At 40.2% G+C, this 10081-nt stretch overlaps 1 protein-coding gene across 1 annotated transcript; it reads left to right on the top strand.

Moving 5' to 3' along the window:
- Positions 1-3447: 3447 nt before the first annotated feature.
- LOC129655979 (T-cell surface glycoprotein CD1b-3) lies at positions 3448-7030 on the top strand. The gene is made up of 6 exons (XM_055586780.1): positions 3448-3508; positions 3734-4000; positions 4653-4931; positions 5152-5430; positions 5871-5964; positions 7009-7030. Exons 1-6 carry the CDS (start codon positions 3448-3450, stop codon positions 7028-7030), a joined length of 1002 nt encoding a protein of 333 aa, XP_055442755.1.
- The last annotated feature ends 3051 nt before the right edge of the window (positions 7031-10081 follow it).

Genomic DNA, 10081 nt, shown 5'->3' with positions numbered 1-10081 from the left:
CAAGAATATCCTACCAGATGAAACAGAGCTCTAATTACCCACACTAAATTATTCATAGACAAATAACAAATCAAAGCAATGAAGAAAGGTCTCTGAGAGTTTCAGTTCTCTAGTCCCTGAAAGGGATATTCCCAATGAATGTCCCATCAGAGACAAAATGAATGACCAAGGCTAGTCTAAAAGGGAAAATCCCAACCAATGATTTGACACAGGTGAAGCCCAATGCAATAGAGAGCCGTTACTAAAAAAAAAAAAAAAAAAAAAAAAAAAAACCAAAAACAAAAAACTCATCTCAACTGGCCAGTGCAAATACTGATACACACACACACACAAAAACAGCAAACATGGAAACAAATAAGCTACTGTCATACAGACAGAAAATCAGAGGACATGTAGTCTCATAAGTCTACTTCCACACCCAGATGGAGACCTCAAATAGATTGGCCCAGTTCTTGAAAAAGAGTATACCCAGAGTGGCTCTCAGGGAGACTTGAGTGGCTCAGTTCCTGTCAGGGAAATAGCCCAGATGGAGTGGAGGGATTTCCCAGTGCTAGCTGGAGCAACTTAACCTTAAGTGACACTGAAAGTGGACTGTAGTTTCAGATGTCTTTTGAATCCAAACAGCCTTTCTTGTGGGGTGACTGGTACCTATCAGAGAGAGTCCCTTCCAGTTTTCTGAGCAAAGTGAGCCCCAACATCTGCTAGGGACTCAGGGAAGGGGCTACTTCTTGTTGACCTGCCATGGGCACAGGCTCCTGGATGCCTTGCCAAAAATGTTACTGAACGTAAGTCCAGGTGCCTAAGGCACAGTGAGGCCAAACAAACTGAAATAGACTCTGGAGCAGAGGAAGGTTTTTGCAAGGCCAAGCAAGGAGAGCAGGTGGCTCATGCTCAGCAATCCCAAACTCCATGATAGTTTTGGGGAAAAGTTTTTATAAGCAAAATTTTGGGAGAGGGCTGGAGGATGTGTGACTTTCTTCTGCTTGGTGATGAGGTAACAAGGTGATGTTCCAGACTCTTAGGCTCAGTCTGAAGTTGCTATCCTCCACTTAAGTTGGTATTCCCTGTGGAAGAACTCAAAGATTTTGTTATGTCCATTCTTTGAGGAGGAATCAGGACCTTTCCTCAAGGCTGCCCTATTGTTTCTTGATTGCTGCTTCTTTTTTTCTGCATTCCCTCCCTTCCCTGATTAGCAACTGTTTGGATCTGCCTTTTGGAACTCAGGAAGGTAAAAGAGGCTGAATGAAGTCTATTTCCTACAAATAAGGGACAGGGGACAGAAAAGCTTTTGTGCCCAGGAGGGTATCAATGTCCTGCTCAATTTCAGTAGTAACTGTAATTTTCAAAATAAAAAATTCCTATGGTTTAAGACAATCTTGCTTATATTACAAACTGTGATATTTATCACATATAATTCTGAGATTTGGGCCAGATAGAGCAGTGCTTTAAATATCTGCATGTATATGATTATCAACGCACACATACACACACTAATACACACACACTCACACAAAGAATGGGTAATGTGAGGTTAGAGAGATGAGGCAAAAGGGATGAGACAAGAAAGAGGGGCTATTGAGATTTATGGGCACAGAGTCCATGATGGCTTGCCAAAATTGTTACCAAACACAAGTTTATGTGCCTGAAGCCAAATAGGACAAATGTAAGAGTTTGAAGCAGAGGAAAGTTTAAACAAGGCCAAGCAAAGAGAATCAGTGGCTAGTACTCAAAAATGTCAAACTCTATGATGGTTTTGGGGAAAAGATTTTATAGGCAAAATTTGGGGGGGAGGATGACAGGGTGTGTGACTTTCCTCTGTTTGGGGGTGAGGTAACAGGACAATGTTCCTGGAATCTTGTCTTCATATTGGAGTAACCATCCTCCATCTGTGGTGATGGCCTTGTTTCCTGAAGATGAACTTCAAGATTGCTTTGTAGCCTCTTTGAAGAGGAACTCTTCCAAAGGCTGCTCTAATGTTTATTGATTGTTTCTTCTTTCTGAGTTCTGTCCCTTCCCTGATTGATGTTGTTGTTCAGTTTCTAAGTCTTGTCTGACTCTTTGTGACCCCGTGGACTTCAGCATGCCACTATCTCCTAGACTTTGCTCAAATCCATGTCCATTGAGTCAGTGATGCTATCTAACCATCTCATTCTCTGTTACTCCTTTTGCTTTCAATATTTCTCAGCATCAGGGTCTTTCCCAATGTGTTGGATCTTCATATCAGGTGGCCAAATCTTTAGTTTCAGCATCAGTCCTTTCAATGTATATTCAAGGATGATTTCCTTTACAATCACCTGGTTTGATCTCCTTGTAGTCCAAGGGACTCTCAAGAGTCTTCTCCAGCACCACAATTCAAAACCAGAAATTCTTCAGCATTCAGCCTTCTTTATGGTCCAACTCTCATATCTGTACATGACTACTGGAAAGATCATAGCTTTGACTACAGGGACCTTTGTCAGCAAAGTGATGTCTTTGTTTTTTAATATGATGTCTAGGTTTTCCATACCTTTTCTTTCAAGGAGCAAGCATCTTTTACTTTCCCTCATTAGTAACTGTTTGAATCTACCTGTTGAAACTCAGGAAACAGAAATGAGGCCACATGAAACCTATTTCCTATAATCAAGGAACAAGAGACAGAAAAGCTTTTGTGCCCAAGAGGATATCACAGTGTCCTGCTAGGTTTTAATAGTAAATATAATTTTGATCTCAAAAATTACTATGGTATAAGACAATTTTGCTTAAACTGCAGTATGTATCAAATTTAATTCTGGAATTTGATTCCTAGCCAAAAGAAATGTTTTAAATGAGTTTCCTGCATGTAAATTATTGTTGACACATAAACATATACACATTCACACAGACACACAGACACAGACACACACACACACACACACTAACACACAAAGGAGAATGCAAGGTTAGATGAGGCAAGAGAGATGTGATAAGAAAGAGGGATCATTTAGACACTTGTAAGACGTAATGACAAAGTGCCAGAGGAGATGGGCTGTGGGGAGGGTGGTTAAATTGGATGGATAAACCAGTGTAACTCTTCTAGATTAAAACAGGGTGGAAGCTGAGCAATTGTTTAATATTACCCTCTTATTTCACAGATGTGGAAATAAAGGATTGGGGAGGTGAAATAACCTTTCAACATCACATGGTAGCTTTCCCAAGGTAATACATATGAAAAAAGCTGAGTTCAAGGAGAACAGCTGAAAGTCAGAGACATTAAAATAAAATCTATAAGTGAAGGACTAGAGTGGAAATGAGAGGCAGGGTGGGAGCCCAAATGTGTGGGAGGAACGTTTTTCTGTGATGTGCAATGTAGGTCAGAGATTTGTCAGTTGGAAGAGAGAGGAAGTTATTATAAGGCTAGTGAGAAAAAAGTTTGCTGAATTAGAGATCAAATGCCAATTCTGAGAGTCAGAAGTTCTACTTCCCATTGAAATGCTGCTTCTGCCACTTCTATTGCTAGCAGTTATTGTCCCAGGTGGTGACAATGAGGATGGTAAGAGTAACTCTCACTGTTCCCAGACCAGGTTAGGGGCTCTGAGCAAAAACATGCTGCACCAGCAGTAAGGGTCTGGGCTCTCCTGTCTCTTGCGCTCTCCCCCATTCTGGAGGTTGGGGCTGGAGCCAGGAATGTTTAAGCTTCTATGTTGTTATTCAGACTCTGGGTTCTTTTCCATCCTAATTCTTTCTCCTCACTCTTCTTATCCTTTCACGACCACAGCATTCCAGGGGCCGACCTCCTTCCATCTCATCCAGATTTCGACCTTTGCCAACAGCACCTGGACTCAAAATCAAGGCTCAGGCTGGTTGGATGATTTGCAGATTCATGGCTGGGACAGTGACGCAGGCACTGCCATCTTCCTGAAGCCCTGGTCAAAGGGCAACTTCAGTGATGAGGAGGTGGCTGAGATGGAGGAACTATTCCGAGTCTACTTCATTGGGTTCACTCTGGAAGTGCAGGATATTGTAAGTGAATTCCAGTTTGAATGTGAGTACAGTCCTCTGAACTGGGGAGATTCACTATGACTTTTCTCTTTCTTGGTTCAGACTCCCTCCATGGTCCTCTCCTCTTTTTACCCAAGTGTGTGCATATACCCCTCCAGAGTATTGTCCAACTGTGACTCCATACGTCCACCAAGTATCCCAGATTCTTCCTGTTTCTTGCACTCTTCTGTCATAGATGAAATTCCTCTTTTGTAGCCAACTCCTGGTTTATTTGTGCATAGCTTGCTTCTCTCAGATCCTAAGGGAAAAGCTCTTTTTCCTACCTTGTGCCTGAGTGAACTAAAGTGTGACTTCTCCAATCCATTGCTCAAGCAACTGTTGCCTCATCTCTTCTCTCCGTGTAACTCTCCCTTTTACCCTGGAGTGCTGCACTCCTGACTCCATCACACATTGCTCCTCTTCTCCCCTCTTGCCCACACAACTTCCTTACAAGAGCCCATCTCCACCATTTACAACATGCATACCTCTCCAGAATGCTCGTCTTTCTGAAAAGTCTCTGAGTACAGCAATTGGTTTTTGGGTCATCATTTCATATCTTTGACCTTTCTTTCCATCCAAAGTCCCATGTCCTTTCCCCCTCTCTTTCTTTCTTGTGTGTTTTAAAATCACTATGTCTCTGTTTTCTTTCTTTATAGACCCGTTTGTGATTCAGGGCATAGCAGGTTGTGAGCTGCATTCTGGGAAGGCCATACAAAGCTTCTTGAGAGCAGGTTTTGGAGGACTGGATTTCATGAGCATCAAGAATCGTTCATGTGTGCCTGAGCCAGAGGGAGGCAGTAATGCGCAGTGGTTTTGTGTATTCATTACTCAGTACCAAGGCATCTTGCATATCATAGACACACTTCTCTCAGAAACCTGCCCCCGATATCTCCTGGGTGTCCTTGATGCAGGGAAGGCGGAACTGCAGAGGCAAGGTTAATCCTGTTTTCTCCCCAAGACTTTCCTATTTCACTTCCCACCACCTTCTTTAAATTTAAGAGTAGGAGGTTCCTATGAAGAGAGGGGTTTAATCAATACATTATTTGGTTTCCAAAGAAGTGGAAGAGGTCACTGTCCACACTTGTGGGTTTCTGACTCTGTATGCTCTAGATCAGAGATATAACTTGATACTCTTTCTACCCCTTCCTACCCCAGTGAAGCCTGAAGCCTGGCTGTCCAGTGGCCCCACTCCTGGGCCTGGCCGCCTACTGCTGGTCTGCCACGTCTCAGGATTCTACCCAAAACCTGTGTGGGTGATGTGGATGAGGGGTGAGCAGGAGCAGCCTGGCACTCAGCAAGGAAACATCATACCCAATGCTGACTGGACTTGGTATCTCCGAGTAACCCTGGATGTGGTGGCTGGGGAGGCGGCTGGTCTGAGTTGTCGAGTGAAGCACAGTAGTCTAGGAGACCAGGACATCATCCTGTACTGGGGTGAGAAGGAACTGGGGATGTGAGAAGATGGTCCTCAAGAACAGAGAGAGGGCCTGGGGAGGGGGAGGGATTTGATGGGGGAGATACGGAGAGACGGAGGGAGAGGGGGAAGAAAGAGCGACAGAGGGAGAGGTAGGAAGGGAGAGGAAAAGAGAGAAAGATAGAAATTGAGGTTTATTTCTGGGACTACAGTGCTGAAGGAATGAAAATAATGATCTAAGGTATAGAATAGGTAAGAATGAAGGACTATAGACTGGGAGGGATGGGGCAAGAAGGACAGACTAAGGGTGGCTGTGACTATATGACATCTGGGAATAAGAGAAAGGGAACCAGAGATGTCCGTAAGTAATGGTGCTGCTGACACTCGGGTGGGCAAGAAGGCCAGGAGAACTGGTGAATGGGTTTGAAATGGCATCCTTGTGTCCTCTCTATATTGCCAGGACACCCCAAGTACATTGGCTTGATATCTGTGGCAATAATAGTGCCCTCCTTGATCCTTTTGATATGTCTTGCATTATGGTTTTGGAGGCGTTGGTGAGTTTTCATTTTTAATCTTTCCTTTCTGTCCATTCTCTCACTCGTTCCCTCCATTTAATCTACTACATCATTCTACTCTCAGCATTTCCATCAGAACTTTTCCCCTTTCTGCCCAACTCACTTTTTATGTAAATCTATTTTTTTAAAGTTATGGTAAAATATACGTGACATAAAACTTACCACATTAGTAATTTTAAACATAAAGTTTAGTAGGATTGAGTACATTCACGTTGTATGCAACCAATCTCTAGAACTCTTTTCATTTTGAAAAACTGAATGTCTATGCCCATTAAGTCCCATTCCTCATTCATTGCTCTTCCATCACTTGGCAACCTTCATTTTGCTTTCTGTCTATAGAAATCTGACTGCTTTAAGTAATTCTTATAAGTTAAATCATCACTATTTTTCTTTTTGTGACTGCCTTATTCCACGCAACACAGTGTCCTCATCATTCATTCATGTAGCAACACATATTAGTATTTCTTTCCTTTTTAAGACTGTATAACAAATTTTATCTATTAATCTGCCAATGGAAGTTTGAGTTGATTCTACTTTTTGGCTGTGTGAATACTGCTGCCATGAACATAGCTATACAAATATCTGTTATGTAGAGTAATTTTGTTTGCATCTGTTCTTTTTTATTTAATTTTTTGTCAGAATATAGTTGATTTAAATATTGTGTTACTTTCTGTTGTACAGCAAAATGAATCAGTTATACATATATCCACTCTTTTTAGAATAGAATATGTGGGAATAGAAATTCCCACATAGATCATTACAGAGTATTGAGTAGAATTCCCTGTGATACACAGTAGGTCCCCTGTTAATTATCTATTATATATATATTTGTGCGTATGTGTCAATTCCAATCTCCCAATTTATCCTTCACTCCCTTTTCCCTAGTAACCAAAAGATTGTTGTATAAAACTGTAACTCTATTTCTACTTTGTAGATACATTTATTTGTATCATTTTTTAAATTCCACATGTAAGCAATGTTATAATTTGTCCTTTTCTGTCCGACTGCTTGTGTTCTTAACAGGTCATATCAGACTATCTTGTGAGCCCTGGCCGTGTCTTCTTTCCCATTTGGAGCAATTACCCAGGTGCCCAGAAACTCAGGTTGACAGCCCAGGAGTCACTCTCATTATATGTCATCAAATGGAAATGGCAACCCACTCCAGTGTTCTTGCCTGGAGAATCCCAGGGATGGGTGAACCTGGTGGGCTGCTGTCTATGGGGTCGCACAGAATTGGACACGACTGAAGTGACTTAGCAGCAGCAGCGGCAGCAACCATCATATTTGATCAAATCAGTGTTCTGATAAGCTTTAGATAAATCATAATTCATACACTGTTAGAAAAATGATAAAAAAAATTGTACATTATAAGACAATATCACTAGTAGAATCCACACAGATTTCAGATGTGAAGTGTGAGAAAGAATGTATCTCAGACTAAATGAAATGATGTACAGGACTAAATTGTGACATCCCTTTGGCTTCTTATTTTATAACATTTTTTTTTACTCCTACTGAAATATCATTTGTCATAGTGAGCTAACTGTAATTATGCCAAGATAATCATATTTGCAGAGATGACCAGCATTTTAACTTAATTTCACTGTATCTGCTTGGATGATTTTCTATCCTGGAGAAGCTGAGCTCCTTCTTCCTCCAGGAAGCCTTCATTGGTCCCACAGTAGAAGTAACCATCCCTTGACTGATGTCATGCAGAGATCTACTTTCTTCTTTACCCAGAACATTGCAGTTCTTTATGTTTTTCTTTTCCTTCTTATGCATTCTTTGAAAGAAAGTTCTTTGCAAGGCTTGCTCTAAGTGAATCCTAGGCAAGATCTCTTATGTATGTGTTTGTATAGAAAAATAATCTGAGTTGATTGCCACATTAATAGTCTTTTTTTTTTCTTCAGAATAATCTCCTTTTTTTCCTCTTTAGTTAATATTCTGAATTTTCCTCTTACTAAAATATATCATACTCTCCTTATTTCTACCCTGAACACTTCTGAAGAAAATTACTTGTGCTCATACTGTAACTATAGTTTGCCTATAAGAATTCACCAAAGAAATATCTTGTTCATCATTATTCAGTGAGAATGAATGACAGGCAGGATGTGGAAGGGGTAATATGCAGGTAGGTTGTTAAATATTCAAGCAAAATGAGTCAAGAGGACTTTCCTTGCTCTCAAGGGCTTTGATATCTTTGTTTTATCATGTCAGTTTTATCTCTGACTTTTGTTTACATTTTCTTTTTTTTTTTTTTTTTGACTATTTCATAGTTTTATAGACAATCCTTTTTTTTTTTTTTTTTCTTGGCCATACCACTTGGCATGGAGGATCTTAGTTCCTTTACCAGGGATGTAACACGTGCCCCCTGCATTGGAAGCATGGAGCCTTAACTGGTGGACTACCAGGAAAGTCCTGATACTCCGTTTTAAAAAATCCAAACTCATTTTAATTAAAACATTAGATGGTATAGAATATGAGTATATTTTTTGTAGGGCTTGGGAAAGGAGGTTAGAGAAAGCAGACGTTTTGGAGAAGCCAAGAGGGCTGGAAGCAGTTCTGCCACCTGAATATTTTAGGATGATGTGGACTTTAGGATTCGGGCAGAGTAGGGAATGACTAAAAACATATTTTTTCCCCCTCTCTATTAGCATATATGGTTTTTTCTCCAGGATGCATTAAACTCCAACTCCAACCACTCTTACAAGATAGGTATGCTGTTGTGTGCTTCACTGCACCCTCTGCTAAGGCCAGGGCCCTCGTCAGTATGTTTCTTGGAGTGTGGACTATGAATCAGCTGCAGCAGTAGTGCCTGTGAGCTTGTTAGAAGAAGACATTTTCAGGCTCCCATTCTCTAAGCCTACTGAAACCAAAAATCCTGGAATGGGGGCCAGAATTCTGTTTCCTAATAGGCTTTTTAGGTTATTTGGATGTACTCTTAAGTTTAAGAACCTCTTGTCTAAAGATTTCTCAAGCCCTAAACTTCTGACACTTTGGGCTGAATAATTTTTTGATATTGAAGCTTGTTCATTGGACTGTAGGATTTTTAGCAGTATCATTGACCTCTATTCACTAAATGCCAATAGCACCTTCCCAGTTATAATAAAAAATATATTTTCAAATATTTTGAAATGTCCCTAGGGGGCAAAATTGACCCCAGATGAGAACCAAGATCTGAGATAATGAACAGCATTTCACCTCCTCCTGCAATACTTGGTTGGAATAATTGCTGATCTGACCTCATGGAAGTCTATAGTTATATTTGGTGTTTGAAAAAGGAGGAACTCTCTCTTCATCTGGATGGTATGATGCCTTCAAAGCTCCAAGTTGATATAGAATTTTGTTCCATGGGTAAAGCTGGCCCAGGAATGAAGTTCTCAAATATAACAGAATAATGACAGAATCAAAGAGCAGATCAGTAGACTGACCTACCTCTGGATATTTTAGTCAATGAGCACAAGGAGTTTTTTTTTTCTTTGTAAAACAACTAAGTTAGAGTTTTATTTGCTTCAAAGTTCTGATGTTATTCTGCTTTCTGGTGTTTTGCATCAACTGTCATATCCTTTTTACACCTTTCCTCTTTTTCTTTACTCTTCTCACTCTCCTCCTTCTCCCATGTCAGCCTTCCTCAGAGATGGCTTCTTGAACTTATGGTTTTCCTCTAAAAACCTGACCTTGGAAAATATTAATTTACTCATGAGTTTAACTATGATCTCTGGATAAGTGACTTTCAGAAATAGGTCTTAAGTCTTAAAATACAAGGGCTTTGTATGAGAGTATGCAGGCACGTGTATGTGTTTGTGTGATGTTTTTTCTTAATATATTGAAATATTAAAAAAAATTTTGCCTTTGTTGCCAGTATCTGTGTTAAATTGACTTATTAAGTTTAATATTTAATCTGTGGATCCTTTTGGATTTTCTGTGCATACTCTTATGACAACTTTAAATAAGAAAATTCCTATTGCATCTTTCAATCCTTATGCTATTTTTTATTGAATTTTCTTGCCCAGTTGTATTCTTTATGAATGTCAGTACACTGATGAATAGAACAGACAGCTGGCATTTTTATCTTTTTACTTGGATAAGAATTACT

The sequence above is a fragment of the Bubalus kerabau genome, chromosome 6 (assembly GCF_029407905.1).
Source record: "Bubalus kerabau isolate K-KA32 ecotype Philippines breed swamp buffalo chromosome 6, PCC_UOA_SB_1v2, whole genome shotgun sequence".
Taxonomy (NCBI): domain Eukaryota; kingdom Metazoa; phylum Chordata; class Mammalia; order Artiodactyla; family Bovidae; genus Bubalus; species Bubalus kerabau.
This window is presented reverse-complemented; position numbering and strand designations above follow the sequence as displayed.

Excerpts from the sequence above, each read along its gene's own strand:
- LOC129655979 (XM_055586780.1), top strand. The coding sequence starts at position 3,448 with ATGCTGCTTCTGCCACTTCTATTGCTAGCAGTTATTGTCCCAGGTGGT. Across the intron at positions 4,001-4,652 it reads AAGTGAATTCCAGTTTGAAT|ACCCGTTTGTGATTCAGGGC; the intron begins GTGAGTACAGTC and ends CTTTCTTTATAG. Across the intron at positions 5,965-7,008 it reads TTATGGTTTTGGAGGCGTTG|GTCATATCAGACTATCTTGT; the intron begins GTGAGTTTTCAT and ends TGTTCTTAACAG.